General features: G+C 56.0%; 1 protein-coding gene across 4 annotated transcripts in view; it reads left to right on the forward strand.

Moving 5' to 3' along the window:
- PAX7 (paired box 7) overlaps window positions 1-18593 on the forward strand; it is a 153459-nt gene that overhangs the window by 129416 nt on the left and 5450 nt on the right. For all 4 annotated transcript variants that reach the window (XM_074558561.1, XM_074558563.1, XM_074558564.1 and 1 more), the window contains exon 9: window positions 13651-13897. In XM_074558561.1, coding sequence (XP_074414662.1) covers window positions 13651-13897 — 247 coding nt within the window. The remainder of the gene's footprint in view (window positions 1-13650; window positions 13898-18593) is intronic.

Below are 18593 nucleotides of genomic sequence, written 5' to 3' on the forward strand. Positions count from 1 at the left end.
TAAACCAGGCTTAACTGATTACAGCCCTCGATAGATCAGAGAGAGAGCGGGGCAGGCACAGAGGAGCCCTGGGCAGGGCTGGGCTATTGATGCCTTTTGGGGCTGCCTGAAAACAGAGCCAGACAAAATGAAGGGAATAGAATTAAGGGAATAGAATTAAGGGAATAAAATTAAAGAAATAAAAAGTGTTTGTGTTTACTGAAGGGCCCTCAGGTACGTCTCGGGCAGACCAAGTCCCCCAGGGGCTGCACCCAGAAATGAACCATGGCTCACAGGTTTTTACACTTTTATAACTTTGGTCCATTTGCATATTGGGGGTTAATCCTCCAATTCCAGCTTCAGCTGATGAAGTCATTCACCCCAAGTTTGCTCCCTTTTGTTGAATCTCTGGGGGCCTGAGGCAGTGAGGGCTCCTTGAGGAATTGGAGAGGAATTGCTGTGTCTGCCCCAAACGGGAGAACAGCAGCTGGCACTGCGCGTGGGGTTTGGAGTTACACACTAAAGAACTGCAGGGTCACAAATACACGGAAAATATAAAAGTTAAAATCCTAAGGCATCACTATCAGTGCGAGGAGCCCAGAACAGGGCCGGGGCAGGACCGGGACTATCAATAAGCACACGGGGATATCAGTGAGCCCACGGGGCTATCAGCACATGGAACTATCAGTTCACCGAGCTATCAGCCCACGGCGAATGAGCCCACAGGACTATCAGCACACAAAACTATCATTAAGCCCATAGGGCTATCAGTGAGCCCACGAGGGTATCATTCAGCACACAGGACTATCAACACACGGAGCAGCCTCGCCCGGGGCCGGGAGCCCCCGGGGGATTCTTTGTGGTGCAGCTCCTTCCCCCGCACTCCCCGCGCCCAGAGCATCCCAGGAAATCTCCTTTGGAAGCTCCATCAGGGAGTCCGGGGGCTGCACTGTCGGCATCGGGATTGGGAATGGAGCGAGGGAGAGGAAGGACAGGGAGGAGGTGAAGAGGAGACCTTGCCGTGGATTTGTTTGGGTCTCGCTTTGTCAGAGAAGTTCCTAAAGCAGCTGGAATTTGCTGAGACCCCTCGGTGCTGCAGGTTTTGGGCTGTTTTACGGGGAAACTTGGGTGTGTTTGTTCCTTTCTTGGCATTTTGTATCCCTCACCAAGCCCCCAGAGCTCCTCCTTCTCCCAGCAGGTCTGAGCTTACCCAAAAATACACAACAAAAGCCAAAAGCCCGACCCATTCCCAACCCCAAACCTACCCCGAGTCCTTCCATTGGTCTGGAAGCATTTGGGAATTCCAGTTTTCCATGGTTCTGCCTTCCTGCTTTCTCTCCCAGGTGACTTTGTCCCAAAATTCCACGAGCAGGGATTTGTGTTCCCACCCCCGATACTCAGGGTGAATCGTCCCAGAGACGTTTCCCCGTTCCAGCAGGGGGATTTTCCCACCCAGAAAATTTCTCCCTTCTGAAATATTCACAGAGAAATGTGAGGTTAAACACACACAGGGTGGAAGCAGCACCAGGATGGAGTTTGCTCGTGGTGACTCAAAATCAGGAGGTTGGGGCAGCTCCGTTTGCTTGTTAGCATTCAGGAACACATAATTATGAAAAGATTCTATGCAAATGCTTTTATTGAAGAGCTCTGGGTGTCAGGGGCACACAGACCCAAATCTGACTCTGCCATGGGTTTGGGATGAATATGTTTTATATTCTATCATTATATAACTACATATTAATTATTAAACTTACATTGTTCTGTTGTATACATTGATTCATCCAAGCATGGGTTTCTTGTGATGCCCCTCAAACCCTTGAGCATAATTTCTCATGATTCTTTTTACAATTAAAAAAATAATTATCTCTAATTACTAATCAATCATCACATCTAACAATTATATCATTTATCATATCCTGGTTACACAGGTAGAATTTCATGTGATGCAGCAAACACAAGGTCTAACATTTCCCAGGGCCTAACTTTCTTTCTAGCTCCCCTGAATATACCATGATTTTAGAAATATTTTATTCCTATATTATCATGCTGAGCAGCACATCAGGGCAGCCCGGGCTCCATCCTGGGTTTTCTCTATCAAATGTCTCAGAATCCTGATGAAATCAGGGAAAACGCTCGGTGCTGATGAGTGTAAAGCACAAACTGCTGCTTCCCCGAGGGGACCTGCCCCTGGAAATCAGAACCCTGTAGGAGCTGGGGGTATGGAGGGGCTCCTTCTCCCCTTGGCTCCAGCCTCTCCTGGTGTTTCCTGGTTGGTGAAATTGGTGTCCAGAACCTGGGATCCCTCTGGCCTCCCCCAGCCCCACTCCACAAAACCCCTTTGTGTTCCTCCCTGGTGACCCACCCTGGCCAAGCCTTGGCTTCCTGCTTTTCCCTGGGGAATAGCAGAGTTTGGTGTCCCAGAGAAGATTTTGGTGTCCCAGAGCGGAATTTGGTGTCCCCAAAGCCAGGGACCGTGGCTCATGTTTAGGAGCAGATTTTGGTGTCCCAAACCTGAGTCCGGTGTCCTAAGTCAGGGACCATGGATCATGTTTTTGAGCAGAGTTTTGTGTTTCAGAGCAGATTTTGGTGTCCCAGGGCAGAGTTTGGTGTCCCAGGGCAGAGTTTGGTGTTCCAGAGCAGAGTTTGGTGTCTCAGAGCAGAGATTGGCGTCCCAAAGCCAGGGAAAATGGTTCGTGTTTCAGAGCAGATTTTGGTGTCCCAGAACAGAGTTTTATGTCCCAAATCAGAGTCTGGTGTCCCAAAGCTGAGCTTGGTGTCCCAGAGCAGAATTTGGTGTCCCAGAGCAGAGTTTTATGTCCCAAAGCTGAGTCTGGTGTCCCAAAGCCAAGGACCGTGGCTCATGTTTAGGAGCAGAGTTCGGTGTCCTAAGTCAGGGACCATGGATCATGTTTTTGAGCAGAGTTTTGTGTTTCAGAGCAGATTTTGGTGTACCAGAGCTGATTTTGGTGTCCCAAGGCAGAGTTTGGTGTCCCAAAGCCAGGGACCATGGCTTGTGTTTTGGAGCAGTTTGGTGTCCCAAGGATGGAAACAATGGCTGGTGTTTTGGAGTAGAGTTTTGTGTATCAGAGTAGAGTGTGGTGTCCCAAATCAGAGTCTGGAGTCCCAAGTCAGGGACTGTGGCTCATGTTTGTATGCAGATTTTGGTGTCCCAAAGCCGGGGACAATGGCTCGTGTTTTGGAGCAGAGTCTGGTGTCCCAGAGCAGATTTTGGTGTCCCAAGACTGATTTTGGTGTCTCAAAGTAGAGCCTGGTGTCCCAAGGCAGAGCCTGGTGTCCCACAGCAAGTTTTGGTGTCCCAGAGCAGAGTTAGGTGTCCCAAAGAAGATGTTGGTGTCCCAAGCCAGGGACAATGGCTCATGTTTTGGAGGAGAGTTTGGTGTCCCAAGGAAGAGTTTGGTGCCCCAGAGCAGATTTTGGTGTCCCAGAGCAAAGTCTGGAGTCCCAAAGCCAGGGCCTGTGGCTCATGTTTCTGAGCCGAGTTTGGTGTCCCAAGGCAGATTGTGATGTACCACAGCAGAGTTTGGTGTCCCAAGGCAGATTTTGATGTACCACAGCAGATTTTGGTGTCTCAAGGCAGATTCTGGTGTCCCAGAGCAAATTTTGGTGTCCCAAGGCAGATTTTGGTGTTCCAATCCAGGGACTGTGTCACGTCCCCACACCGAGCAGCTTTTAATTGAATTCCCGCTCTTCCCCTCCCTGTCCTGCTTCTCCCATGGGGTTCCTCAGAGCCCTCAGTGAATATTTGACCCCGTGGTGCTCCCGATTCCCTCGTGGGATCCCCCGGAGCAGCAGCCGCCCCTCTCCCCTCGCGCCGAGCCCTTTGCGCGTAGCTCAGCGCCTGTCCTCAGACCTTGTCTGTGATTTGTACATCCCTACAGAAGCAGGGTGCCCAAAACAAGATGCAGTGCTCCCGCTGGAACCTCACCATAGCCCTGAACAATCAGGTAACAACCTCCCACCCCCACTCCTCCTCCTCCTCCTCCTCCTCGTCCCTCGCAGCCCCTGCAGCTCCATCATCGCATCCCCGGCTCCATCCCACCCCTGGCACCTCTCCATCGTCGGTGTGTGGCGGGAGCAGGGCCATTGTAGGGCACAGCGCTCATCTCCATGTCACCTGCCGTGTCCCCGAGCCGTCCCCACGGTGCCCGAGCGTCCCTCGGGGCTCCGGAGCCTCGGGAAGCGCCAGTGTCGGGCCAGGGTTGCTTGGTTGCTGTTTGGGGCTGGTCTGGTGTCCCAGGAGTGCAAAGGAAGTGGGATTCAGGTGTGTCATGTTCCGTTCCCAGCTCTCCACACCTCTTTCAGCTGACGTTTGGGGTTGGAAATTGGGATTTTGCAGCTCTGGAGTCAGCTCGTATCAGGAGATACCGTGGGGTTGTGGGGGCTCCTCCACTGCTCCTCTCCCTCCTGGAGAGAGGATGAACAGCCAAGGGAGCGAGGTCAGGGATCAGCCCTGGGTTTGCCAACTTTGAATCCCCCAAAATCCAAGTGGAGGCTTCGATCACACCCGAGAGAGGCAGGACTGAGCTCGAGGTCACTGCAGAGGGAATTGCTGGGCTTGGGAAACACCTGCAGGGTCCTCAGAGCACCCAAACCCCACCACGGGCTCCAGTTTGCTCCAAACCCTGCCTGGCTGTATGCACAGAGCTGCAGTGACAGGATCGGGGATTCTCCTGGTGCAGGAAGGGTGAAGCAGCTCCCCAGCAGCAGCTCTGGAGCCATGTCTGGGTCAGGAGGAGCAGTGGGGGCTCCTCCACTGCTCCCCTCAGCTCCTGGAGCGGGGATGAACACCCAAAGGGTGAGGCTGGGGATCAGCCCTGGGTTTGCCAACCTTGAATCGCCCAAAATCTGAGTGGAGGCTTCGATCACACCTGAGAGAGGCAGGGCTGAGCTCGAGGTCACTGCAAAGGGAATTGCTGGGCTTGGGAAACACCTGCAGGGTCCTCAGGGGCACCCAAACCCCACCACAGGCTCCAGTTTGCTCCAAACCCTGCCTGGCTGTATGCACGGAGCTGCAGTGACAGGATCAGGGATTCTCCTGGTGCAGGAAGGGTGAAGCAGCTCCCCAGCAGCAGCTCTGGAGCCATGTCTGGGTCAGGAGGAGCCGTGGGGGCTCCTCCACTGCTCCCCTCAGCTCCTGGAGGGGGATAAACACCCAAGGGGGCGAGGTCAGGGATCAGCCCGGGGTTTGCCAACCTTGAATCCCCCAAAATCTGAGTGGAGGCTTCGATCACACCTGAGAGAGGCAGGGCTGAGCTCGAGGTCACTGCAGAGGGAATTGCTGGGCTTGGGAAACACCTGCAGGGTCCTCAGAGCACCCAAACCCCACCACGGGCTCCGGTTTGCTCCAAACCCTGCCTGGTTGTATGCACGGAGCTGCAGTGACAGGATCGGGGATTTTCCCGGTGCAGGAAGGGTGAAGCACCCTCTGGATCTGCAAAGCAAATTCAGGGGGTGCTCGGTGGGTTTGGAATGCTGGGATCCTGCTCAGCTGGCTGCGGTGATTTAGAAAATATTGGAAATTAATTGCTTGGTTTTGTGAGTGCAGTGTTAGCGATTGCTACACAAGTCATTTTAGTCCTACCTAGGGGCATATTTGCATATATTTATCCTCCTTTCAAGTGGAGATCTTTGGGGAAAGTGTATTTATCTCCTCCTAACTCTTTCTTCGGCTTTCAGCCGTCCTACAGTCACCTCTTCATTTTGTTCCCATTTAATGTATGTGTGGAATAATCGACTCTTCCTCTTCCCGCCAAGTGGAAATGAATCCACAGAGATCAAAAAGCTTTAATGTGGGGAAGGGTTTTTCCTTCTGCCACGAGCAGGGTGAGAGGGAAAGATGGCAAGGATGGAGATGGGTCCCCCCAAAACTGCCTGGGATGGCCGGGCAGGACCTGGAGAGGAGCTGGAGCACCCAGGGGTGGAGGTGACCCCAGGGGTGGAGGTGACCCCAGGACCTTCCCCAGGAGGAGCTGGGAGAGCTTTGTTCTCCCTAAATCCAGAGGGTTTCCTGGCAGGATGGTTTGCTGTGCCTGGGAAGGGAGGTGGGAACAGCCCAGGAGAGATTTCAGCTTCCCCTGCAGGGAATCTCCTGGGGCTTCTTGCCTGGTGTGGCCCCGAAAAGTGCAACAGATCCCATTCATTGCCAGCCTGGGAGGATTTGTCCCCATTTGTCCCCATTCTCAGGAGAGCAGCATCACAGCCCCAAGAATCACAGGGCCAGGAGCCCTTCTGGGGTGTCCCTGGATGTCCATGGATGTCCCCAGGTGTGTCCCTGGGTGTCCCTGGATGTGTCCCCGCAGGATCCAGGAGCTGACAGGGGTCACCTGGGGATCCTGGGGAACTCCTGGGATAGGGCAGGAGCTGTGGTCACTCTGGGGCGTTTCAGGGCAGGAGCTATGGTCACTCTGGGATATCCCATAGGGCAGGATCTGTGGTCATTCTGGAATTGTTTTAGGGCAGGAGCTGTGGTCACTCTGGGGTTGTCCCACAGGGCAGGAGCCGTGGTCACTCTGGGGCTATTTAGGGAAGGAGCCATGGTCACTCTGGGGATGTTGCAGGGCAGGAGCCGTGGTCACTCCAGGATGTCCCACAGGGCAGGAGCTGTGGTCACTCTGGGGCTGTTGTAAGGCAGGAGCCGTGGTCATTCCAGGATATCCCATAGGGAAGAAGCCATGGTCATTCCAGGGCTGGTTTAGGGCAGGAGCTGTGGTCACTCCAGGATGTCCCACAGGGAAGGAGCCATGGTCACTCTGGGGATGTTTTAGGTCAGGAGTTGCGGTCACTCCAGGACTAGTTTAGGGCAGGAGTCGTGGTCACTCTGGGGTTGTCCTGTAGAGACAGGAGCTGTGGTCACTCCAGGATATCCCACAGGGCAGGAGCTGTGGTCACTCTGGGGCTATTTAGGGCAGGAACCATGGTCACTCTGGGATGTTTTAGGTAAGGAACCATGGTCACTCTGGTGATGTTTCAGGGCAGGAACTGTGGTCACTCCAGGGATATTTTGGGGCAGGAGCTGTGGTCACTCCAGGATATCCCACAGAGAAGGCACCGTGGTCACTCCAGGGCTGTCCCTTGGCTCTCAGCAGCCACCACGGAGCCACCCCAGGTCTGCCATGGCCAGGCTGGCACCAGCCCCCGCTGCTGCCCTGCCCTTGTCCCTGCATTATCTGTCCCCATCACTCGGGTCCCCTGCGGCCCCCTGCGCCCCAAAAGCAGCTCCTGACTGCCCAGCTGGAAGGTCCTCCCTGCTCTCCCCTCCCCAGAGCCGCTCCTTTATCATAAAGGGTGCACATTTCCCCCGCCGCAGCTTCCGCGGCCACAGGCCCTGAGGGCCAGCTCAGAAATGGAGGGAATTAATTACATTTTTTTAACTCCCCTCCTTTTATAGCAGGGGAGAGAGCGATGAAACGTCCCGGGGGGAGCTGCTGAGGAGGGTGGGGAGGGAGGCAGCAGCAGCAGGAGGTGAGGGGGGAGCTGCTGCTTTCATCCAGGAGGGTCTTTGTGCATCAACCCCACACCCCAGGAGCTCTCCCTGCTCATCCCTACCCCAAGAAAGGCAGGGATGAAGCCTGAGGCAAGACTCAGCCCTAAATGCGAGCTCAAGGATGGATTTGGGCCAGGGAAGGGAGAGGATGAGGATGGCAGGGAGGGAGAGGGACAGTCCTGCTGTCAGTCCCGCTGATGGACAGCGAGCAGATCCCCCTGCAGATAAACCCTGGCAGATGTGGAGCGGGCATTGATTTTTAGTCAGGGATGATAATGCACCAAGAAGTCATAAATTAGCAGGCAGCAAGGTCAGAGAGGGAAGGGAGAAGGACTTTGCATTCTTGAGGAGGGGATCCAGAGTTCAAAAGTGGCCTGGAAAATGAGTTTCTGCAGCTGGAAGGAGAAGGCCGGGGACGCAGGAGGGCTCTGCAGGGTTTGCTGTGCTGGGTGGAAGGAGGGAATGGGAACCTCTCAATATTCCAAATCTCTTTGTGTCCTGGGGTGGGGAAAGGCAGATCTGCCCTCGACTGAACCTGTGCAGAGCTCAGGGAGCCCCAAATCCCCTTCAGCCTGGCTGGGAAGGGAATTCTCAGCTCCAAATCCCCCTCAGCCCATCTGGGAAGAGGAATCCCAGTCCCAAATCCCCCTCAGCCTGTGTGGGAAGGGAATTCTCAGCCCCAAATCCTTCTCAGCCCATTCAGGAAGGGAACTCTCAGCTCAAAATCCCTCTCAGCCTGTCTTGGAAGAAGCTTCTCCACCCCGAATCCCTCTCAGCCTGTCTGGGAAGGAGATTCTCCGCCCCAGATTCCCCTCAGCCCATCCAGAAAGAGGAATCCCATGCCCCAAATATCCCTCAGCCTGTGTGGGAAGGGAATTCCAGCCCCAAATTCCGCTCAGCCTGTCCAAGGGGCTTCCCATGGCCGGCGTTCTTGGAGAGGGACCGGAGAGTTTTGGGGCTCAGCTGAGCTGTCAGGGTCCCCTCGGCCACCCCAGATCCACAGGAACATCCAGCTGGGATGAATCCCCAATCCCAGAGGCAGCCATTCCCCATCCCGGCAGGGCTGGGAGTGAATCCTGATGTGCTGGTGCGCTCCCAGAGGGAAATTCAGCCCCTGAGCTGTCCCTGGGCAGGGGAACCTGCATGATTCCCGAGGGGGAGCAGGAACTGGGAATTCAGCAGGGCTGGGAGTGAATCCTGGTGTCCAGATGTTCCCGCATGGAATTCCAAAGGGAAATTCAGCCCTTCCTGTCCTTTTTCGGGCTGAACTGAGCTGTCCCTCAGCAGAGCAGTGTCCCTGCAGGGGTTCTGGAAGGGGAGCAGGAATTGGGAACTCTGCAGTGTTGGGAGCGAATCCCGGCGTCCTGGTGGATTCCCAGATGGAAATTTGTCCCCCTGAGCTGTCCCTTGGCAGGACAGTGTCCCTGCAGGGATCCCGCAGGGAGAGCAGGGATTGGAGAGAATCCCAGTGTCCTGGTGCATTCCCAGAAGGAAATTCAGCCCCTGAGCTGTCCCTCGGTGGGGCAATGTCCCTGCAGGAATTCCGGAGGGGGAGCAGGAATTGGGAACTCTGCAGGGATGGGAGTGAATCCCGGTGTCCTGATGGATTCCTGATGGATGAAATTCAGCCCCCTGAGTTGTCCCTCGATGGGACAGTGTCCCTATAGGGATCCTGGAGGGACAACAGGAATTGGCATGGGGCTGGGAGAGAATCCCAGCATCCTGATGGATTTCCAGAGAGAAATTCATCCCCCTGAGCTGTCCCTTGTCAGGGCAGTGTCCCTGCAGGGGTTCTGGAAGGAGAACAGGAATTGGGAATTCAGCAAGGATGGGAACGAATCCCAGCATCCTGATGGATTCCAAGTGGGAAATTTGTCCCCCTGAGCCATCTCTTAGTGGGGCAGTGTCCCTGCAGGGAGAACAGGAATTGGAACAGGGCTGAGAATGAATCCCGGTGTCCTGGTGGATTCCCAGATGGAAATTCATCCCCCTGAGCTGTCCCTGGTTGGGACAATGTCCCTGCAGGGATCCCAGAGGGGGATCAGGGATCGGGATCTCCCTGATCCGAGACTGCTGGAGCCAAGGCCGTCCTGGAGAGGCCCCGGGGGCAGAGCTGAGCTCAGGCCCCGCTCCTGATTCCCACCAATTGACGCCAATTCCTTTTTTTCGCGGGATTCGTGGAAGCATCTGCCCTGCTGCCTGAATCTGGAGTGTGAATCTGGGTTTCATTTGCCAGCCTTGCTTTACATCCCCCTTTTTTTTCCTAAGAGGAAGTGTTAATGTGGCTCTCCCCGCCTTGGGGAGCCTCGGGTTCTTTTCTGGGGGTAATCAGGAGCAGCTGGGGCCGGGAGGGAGCGGAGCAGAGCAGCACAAACCCCGCAGCTCCCTGAGCGATGCCTGAAATCCTCCCTGCACCTGCGGGGCTGGGCGGGCTCCGAGCCCCATCCAGGCAGCACTGCCCGGCCTGGACAGCTCAGTGAGGGCAGGGAGAGAGGGCAGAGCTTCCAGAAATAACTCACAGCCCCAAAGTCTGTGTTTTCTGCGTGTTTGTTGTTTTAAACGGCGGATTCTGCTCTTGAGTTCACTCCAGCCGTGTCTGTGTGAGGGTCCTGGGTGTCCCTCAGGGCACATCCCCAGCTCCTGCAGCCCAGAGGGGATTGGGGCTGAACCAGATCAGGGGTTGTGGGCTTTAGGGAGAGCCCACAATTAACTCTGAGGGTGCCCTCCCGTGATTTCCCCACTCTGCAGAGCCTCAGGGGGTCCGTGTGGCACCCCCAGAACTGCTCAGCACCCCAGTCCTGGATTAACCCACCCTCCTGAGTGTTGAATGCATTTTCCTCTCTTCATATCGAATCCTTGGGCTGGGGAGACCCTCGGGGATGTTTTTAGGGCTGAACATTTTCCCCGGAAGCACCTCGGGGGTTTAATCCCTGCCAGGAGGCTCTGGAGAGCCGATCCAGGCTCTGCTGAGCTCGATGTAGGGGCAGCTGAGCCGGGTTTAACTCTGGGGGAGCAGCAGAGAGGTCTGAGCTCGGGGCAGGGTGGAAAGCCTGGAGGAGGAGGAGGAGGAGGGGTCAGTGAGGCAGGGATGGGGGCAATGAGACTGGGATGGGGGGGGGAAAGAGTCTGGGATGGGGGAGAATGAGCCTGATGTGGGGGGAACGAGTCAGGGATGGGGGGCAACAAGCCTGGGATGGGGGAATGAGCCAGAGATGGGGAGAAACGAGTCAGGGATGGGGGCAATGAGACTGGGATGGGGGGGGAAAGAGTCTGGGATGGGGGACAATGAGCCTGAAATGGGGGGAACAAGCTATGGATGGGAGGAACCAGTCAGGGATGGGGGAATGAGTCAGGGATGGGGGGCAACAAGCCTGGGATGGGGGGAATGACTCAGGATGGGGGGGAAGGAGCCTGAAATGGGGGGAACAAGCTATGGATGGAAGGAACGAATCAGGGATGGGGGGAAGGAGCCAGAGATGGGGGAAAATGAGCCAGGGATGGGGGGAATGAGCCCGGAATGGGGAAATGAGCCCAGAATGGGGAAATGAGCCCAGAATGGGGGGGGGAAAGAGTCAGGGATGGGGGAGAATGAGCCTGAAATGGGGGGAACGAGTCAGGGATGGGGGGCAACAAGCCTGGGATGGGGGGAATGAGCCAGAGATGGGGAGAAACGAGTCAGGGATGGGGGGAATGAGCCCAGGATGGGGGGGGAAACAGTCTGGGATGGGGGAGAATGAGTCTGAAATGGGGGGAACGAGCTATGGATGGGAGGAACGAGTCAGGGATGGGGGGAAGGAGCCAGAGATGGGGGAAAATGAGCCCGGGATGGGGGAATGAGCCCAGAATGGGGGGAAAGAGTCAGGGATGGGGGAATGAGACTGGGATAGGAGGAAATGAGCCAGGGATGGGGAGAATGAACAAGAGATGGGGGGAAACAAGCCCGAGATGGGGGGGAATGAGCAATGGATGGGGGATAACGAGCCTCGGATAGGGGGGGAACGAGGCTGGGATGGGGGAGAGTGAGCCAGGGATGGGGGAATGAGACAAGGCTTGGGGGTAACAAATCAGAAATGGGGGGGAAGAAGCCAGGGATGGAGGGGAAAGAGCTCGGAACAGCAGGGACGAGCCATGGATGGTGGGGGGAAAGGAGGCAGGGATGAGGGGAACGAGCCTGGGCTGGGGGGGAATGAGACACGGATGGGGGGCAATGAGCCCAGAATGGGGGGAACGAGCCAGAGATGGGGGGGAAAGAGCCCGGACTGGGGGGAAATGAGCCCAGAATGAGAGGGAAAGAGCCATGGATGGGGGAAAGCGCCCCGGGTGGAGGGGAAGGAGCCAGGGATGGGGGAAATGAGCAATAGATGGGGGATAACGAGTTCGGAATGGGGGGCAGGTAGTGAGGGATGGGGGGAACGAGCCCTCCCCTCACTCAAACCTCACCGCCGTGCCCCAGCCCCACAGCCAGCCCAGCCCCGCGCTCGGGGTCAGATGGATTTTCCAGCGTTTTACCCAACCCCCTCCACCCCCCGCTGCCCAGTTCCCCTCCCGGACAAATTCTCCTGGCGGAGCGGAGCCGGGAGCGGATTTTCCATGCAGGCAAAGCGCCTTTGCAGCGCTGCCGAGCCCTTCCGGGGGGAGGAGGAGATGCTTTAGAAAGCAGAGGCCAGCTCGTGGCTGGGCATTCACCCCGCTGGGGCACGGTGGAGGGGCCGGGAAGGTGTCGGGGTGAGCAGGAAGGGGAACCTCGGCCCCATAACCCCCCCCCAGTGTCCTTGCCGAGAATGCAGCCCCGGCACAAAAGCTCACCAGGCCGCTGCTGGCGGATAAAGGGCTCATTTTACCACTTGCCAGGCTCCAAATATTTCCAATTTGCCACTTTAATTGATGTCAATAAGGTTATGCTAAATTCGGAGATTTGGAGCCGCTCGGCATCTGAGCGCAGGGCGGGCCCCCCGAGGTGACCGTCCCCTGTCCCCGCTCCCCCCGACACGACCGAGGGGATCCAGGAACCCCCGGCCCTTCCCCTGCCGGCCCTTTCCACCCTTAACTCGGAATTACCCCGGGGAAATTGCGCTGATCCCTGGCGGGAGCGGGGTCCCCGTGTGAAGGGCAGAGCATCACCCCCAGCTCAGCCCCGGGAACAAATCTGGCATTTTTGTTAAAAAAAAAAGGAGAAAAAAAAAAAAAAACACCAACAAAAACCCAATTAGTTCATCTGGTTCGGGTCTCAAAGCAGGAAGATTTTTTGTGTGCAAATTCAATTACATTTTCCACTGAAAGGAGCCGGACCAGGACCTGTTACCCTTTAACTTTTGGGGCCAAAGAGACCTCGGACGTTTCAGCCCCTGGAGCTGCATCAAAGGCAGCGAGGCTTTGACCTGCTCTGCTCGGGGTCCTTTGCAAACCTGACTTCCCAACAACGGGAAGATTTTTTTCCTCACCGTCCCTTTGGGAAAATCGGGATTTTTCTCCTGGTTTTCCATGACCCCTCTGCTCATCCCTGGCAGGGGCAGCAAAATATCCCCAAAAACCCGAGTGGGCTGAGTGGAATTGTTGCGTTGTCCCAGTTCAGGACTCCAAGGGGAGCCCCGGCGGGGTTTGGGGGAGCAGAGCTCGGCTCTCCCGTGTGGGTGATTCCATCCCAAAGCGCCGTTTGTGGGGCCGTTTTGGGGGTGCTTTTGGGGCTGTTTTGGGGCCGTTTTGGGGCTGGTTTTGGGGCCATTTTGGGGCCGTTTTGGAGCTGCTTTTGGGGCTGTTTTTGGAGCTGCTTTTGGGGCCGTTTTCAGGGCCGTTTTCGGGCCGCTTTTGGGGCCGCTTTCGGGGCTGATTTTGGGGTCGGTTTTGGAGCCATTTTTGGGGCGGTTTCTGGGCCCGTTTTGGGGCCGTTTTTGGGGTCGCTTTTGGGGCCGTTTTTCGGGCTGCTTTTCGGGCCGTTTTCGGGGCCGTTTTTGGGGCCATTTTCGGGCCGGTTTTGGGGGTGCTTTTGGGGCCATTCGAGGTCATTTTCGGGGCCGTTTTTGGGGCTGTTTTCGGGGGCCGTTTTGAGGCCGTTTTTGGGGCCTCGTTTTTGAGGCCATCTTGCAGCCGTCTTGGGGCTGTTTTCGGGGCCGTTTTCGGGGCAGTTTCCTTCCCTGCCGGCCCCTGACGATGCCTCGGTGTCTCTGCAGGTGATGAGCATCCTGAGCAACCCCAGCGGGGTCCCGCCTCAGCCCCAGGCCGATTTCTCCATCTCTCCCCTCCACGGCGGCCTGGACAGCACCAACTCCATCTCGGCCAGCTGCAGCCAGCGCAGCGACTCCATCAAGTCCGTGGAGAGCCTCCCGACCTCGCAGTCCTACTGTCCCCCCACCTACAGCACCACCAGCTACAGCGTGGACCCCGTGGCCGGATACCAGTACGGCCAGTACGGGCAGAGTAAGTGCTGGGAGCGATTCCCCCTTCTTGGGAAGGGCAGGAGTGAGGGAGGGAGTGGAGGTTGGGTTTATGCACCCAAATTCTGCCTTTTTTGGGTGGGAGACACCTGGAAGTTTGTCCTGCTTGAAGTGAGATCCGCTCATGGGTTGTGAATCTAAAGCCCCCAGGGAAATGTTTTAGGTGAAGCTTTCTGTCAGCAAAGGGCAGCTCCCAGCGCCTTCTCCTTCCCCAAAATCACCCGGATTGGCTCATCCTGCTCAGCCTGAGGAAAGCTGCGCTTTGTAAAGCCGAGCTGGGCTGAGCTGAGCCTGCCCTGCCCTCCCCAGGCCGGGGCTGGGAGCTCTCCCTGCAGAACGCGTTTGTCACCAGGGCTGGGGCTGTGGGACAGCTGGGCTTGGAATCCTGAGCTGCCCTGGGACAGGGACAGTGTGGCCCGGGTGTTGGCCCTGCTGGGTGACAGGGACAGCCTGACCAGGGGGTGACAAGGATAGCCTGGTCGGGGGGGTGGTGTCCCTTTTGGGTGACAGGGACAGTCTGGTCAAGGGGTGACAGGAACACCCCGGTCAGGAGATGCTGTTCTGGCTGGGTGACAAGGACAGCCCAGCTAGGGGGTGTTGTCCCCACTGGGTGACAGGAACAGTCTGGCTGGAGGTGACAGGGACAGCCCAGTTATGGGATGCTGTTCTGGCTGGGTGACAGGAACAGCCTGGTTGTTCCTTTTGGGTGACAGGGACACCCCAGTCATGGGGTGCTGTTCTGGCTGGACGACTGGCACTGCCTGGCCAGTGGGAGATGTCCCTGTTGGGTGACAGGGACAGCCTGGCTGGAGGGGACAGAGGCAGCCTGGTCAGGGGGTGGCAGGGACACCCCAGCCAGGTGAAAGGGACACCCTGGCGGGGTGACAAGGACAGCCCAGCTGGGTGACAAGGACACCCTGGTAGGGTGACAGGCACACCCCAGCCGGGTGACAGGCACACCCCAGCCGGGTGACAGGCACTGCCTGGTTGGAGGTGACAGGCACACCTCGACAGGGTGACAAGCACACCCCAGCAGGGTGACAGGGACACCCCAACCAGATGATAGGCACAGCCTGGCAGGATGACAGGCACATCCCAGCCAAGTGACAAGGACACCCCAGCAGGGTGACAGGCACACCCTGGACAGGTGACAGGCACACCCTGGCTGGGTGACAGGGGCAGTCCAGTCGGGTGACAGGCACTGCCCGGCACAGTGACAAGCACACCCCGGCAGGGTGACAGGCACATCCCGGCAGAGTGACAAGGACACCCCAGCCAGGTGACAGGCACACCCCGGCAGGGTGACAGGCACATCCCGGCAGGGTGACAGGCACATCCCCGCGGCCGGGCTGTTGTCACTGTTGTCACCTGCCGCGCTGTCCCGGCCGCGGGGCTCTCGCAGCGCCGCTGACCCGCGAGGGTTAAAGGTGCATCCTCTTCCTGCGGGCTGCCCCAGCGTGTCCTCGCTGACCTTTCCTCCCTCGGCCGCGGCTCCGGCCCCGCTCTGTCACAGCCCTTTAATGTCCTTAACGCGCGGCCTCAATGAGAACCGGCTGTGGCGGCAGACGGGATCAATAGCGGCCCCCCCGCCCCTCCTCTTTTTGTTTGTCGGGAGTTTGATCTGTGACCCCTCGACCTTCCCCTCGCTTCTGGATGCGGGGCTGGACACACGTGCTATTGATAAAAATCTTAAACAAATTCCGATACCATGTATTTCCAATAAAGATTCCCTTGGGCGAGGCGTTAGTCACACCCATGTGTGTAAAAAATAAAATAAGGAGGGCGAGCAGCGCTCGGCGGAGAGGGGGAAGGAGAAAGGAGGGTTTGTCTGGTTTTGCTGCAGGAATTTTTTGCTCGCACGGTTTGTGTCGTTTCCCGGGCCCCCCGTGCCCGTTTCTGTCACCCCGTTGGTGCCGAGCTCTCCGCAGTTCGCCTCGGTAATTAGCGCTGCCCTCACGTGCTGTTGACCTTGGAATAAGGAGATTTTTTTTCCTGCCTTTCCCGGTGCCTCTTGTGCTTCGCAGATAATTCCGATTCCTCCTCCTATTTTTGGGTTCTTCACTTCCCTTCAAATTCTGTTTTAACGCCCGTCGGCGTGAGGTGACCCCGCAGGGTCATTTATTCACATCAGGTGCTGCTTCCTTCTCTGCTGCGCCATAAAAGCATCAAAAACTATTTTTAGGTGATAAATTATATTAATTGCATAACACAAAGTATCATTTGGATTATATATAATGTCATGGTGGAGATAATATTATGTAATTAATGGTATATAACTAATGAAAATGCTATAATAGTATCTAAATAATGTTATATATAATATATATTATATACTATATATTATATTACATTATTATAGGATATAATATAAATATATTATTTTTATATTGCTATACATATTACATATAAATTATATAAATAATACACAAATATATTATTATATATTTATATTATTATAGGATATAAATCTATTATATAGGATATAATAGTATCAATATGATGTTACATATAATATATATTATATACTATATATTACATTAAATTATTATAGGCTATAATATAAATATATTACTTTTATATTGCTATATATTATATATAAAATATATAAATATATAAAATATATTATTATATATTTATATTATTATATGATATAAATATATTATTATATAGGATATAACATAATATAAATTATATCATTTATATAATTTAATTTATGTAAATGATACTATAGGAATGGGGGTTATGGGGTTGGAGCAGGCTCTGTGTGACAGGGGACAAACCCAGGATTTGGGAATCAGAGAATCCCTCTCCTCCCACTTCTCCTTATCCCCATTTTTACACAAACAAACCCAGCCTCACTTTCCCTCTCACTTAAACAAACAAAGAAACACCTTCCGGAAATTTCTGGGTTTATTTTGGCTTCTGCCCCATTAAACTAACAAACCTCACCCTTGATTTCTGGCCTGGCATCCCCTGGTGCCTTTGGGTTCCTCCCACGGGCACAGCGAGGAATGTTTGGGGTTTTTGGGAGGATGGAATTGCCATGGAATTCCCAGCCTGGCAGGGGGTTGGAGCTGGGGGAGGTCGGGCTCTGCTCGCAGGGAACGGGACTGGACAAAAGCCTCAAACAGCACCGAGGGAGGCTCAGGTTGGATTTTGGGGGAAATTCCTGCATGGAAAGGGGCTCAGGGCTGCCAGGGGAGATGCCAGTCCTGGGATTGTCCCCAAAATTGGATCCAGTGCTCGGAGGCAGCGTTTGGGACGGGCAGTGCTGGGCTAAGGTCTGGACTCGGTGATCTCAGGGAGCTTTTCCAGACTCCCTGACCATTCCAGGATTTTGGGGGCTCCACCTGCTCCCCCCTCTTTCCCCCAGGGCCACCCAGGGGACAGGGCCACGCCTCACACCGGAGCGGTGGAACCCCTGAAATACCCGGGAAAGTTCTGGATGGGAGCTGCGGTACGGAGCCCGTGGCAGGCAGAGGGGTGCACCCAGCACTCCCGGGCTGCTGCTGCTCCCGGTGGGTTATCCCGGGATTGCTCCCGTTCCCTGTGAGTTATCCCGGGATCGTCCCCGTGGGTTATCCTGGGATAACCCGCTCCCGGCGGGTTATCCCGGGTTCACTCCCTGTGGGTTATCCCGGGATCGCTCCTGCTCCTGCTGGGTTATCTTGGGATCTCTCCGGTGGATTATCCCGGGTCTCTCCAGCTGGGTTATCCCGGATCCCTCCTGCTCCCGATGGTTTATCCGGGGATCGCTCCCAATGGGTTATCCCAGGTCTCTCCCGCTCCTGGTGGGTCATCCCGGGATCCCTCTTGCTCCCGGTAGGTTATCTCGGGTCCCTCCCACTCCCCGTGGGTTATCCGGGATCCGTCCCGCTGCCCGTGGATTATCCCGGAATAGCTCCTGGTGAGTTGTCCCGGATCTCTCCCGCTCCCTGTGGGTTATCCCGGGATCCCTCCTGCTCCCGCTGGGTTATCCCGGGTCTGTCCCGCTCCAGACCCGTTCCATCCCGCCCTGCAAGGATCGGGGCCGGCGGATCCGCCGCTCCCAGCGGCCGGGGCCGCGTTAATGATGCCGGTGATGGAACGCGGGAGCATGAAGGGAATTCTAATGGATCTGCCAAGTCTAATCAGGATTGGTGCGTGGAAGGGGCTCCTCTGGGGCCCGCCGCTGACAGGACGGTGATGGCTCAGATTTGTTTACTCATTGGCAGCGATCGGGCAGCTCCTGCCAGCTCCTGATTAATCTAATTGGGGCCATTAGAGGCGCGGGGGCGGGGGGACTGTGACTGAAGGCCGGCTAATGAGCGGTGTCACCGTCCTGTGCCAGCCCTGTCCCCTCACCCCCGGGTCCTGCCGTCCCCCCGGGGCTGGGGCTGCTCTCCCTTCCCGGATGGGAGCGAGGGAAGAGTTTTCGGTGGGGTGGAGGAAGGCAGGCAGGGCCCGCAGCAGCGGGCGAGGCAGGTGCGAGCCCAGGGCTGGGCAGGCTCCAGAGAAACCTCTGGAATCACATCCAGCAGCATCACCGGGAGTGATGAAACTCCCTCAGAACCCCCCTTTCCCATGCGGAATTTCAGCTCCTTTCAGGTGTTCATGGGGAGAGTTGAGGGTCTCCCTTCCCCTCGGCTGTGTTGAGCCCCACGGCAGCTCCTGGCAGTTCTAGCTTGGCTCTGAACCCT

This window comes from Zonotrichia albicollis, chromosome 25, assembly GCF_047830755.1.
Source record: "Zonotrichia albicollis isolate bZonAlb1 chromosome 25, bZonAlb1.hap1, whole genome shotgun sequence".
In the NCBI taxonomy this organism is placed as follows: Eukaryota; Metazoa; Chordata; class Aves; order Passeriformes; family Passerellidae; genus Zonotrichia; species Zonotrichia albicollis.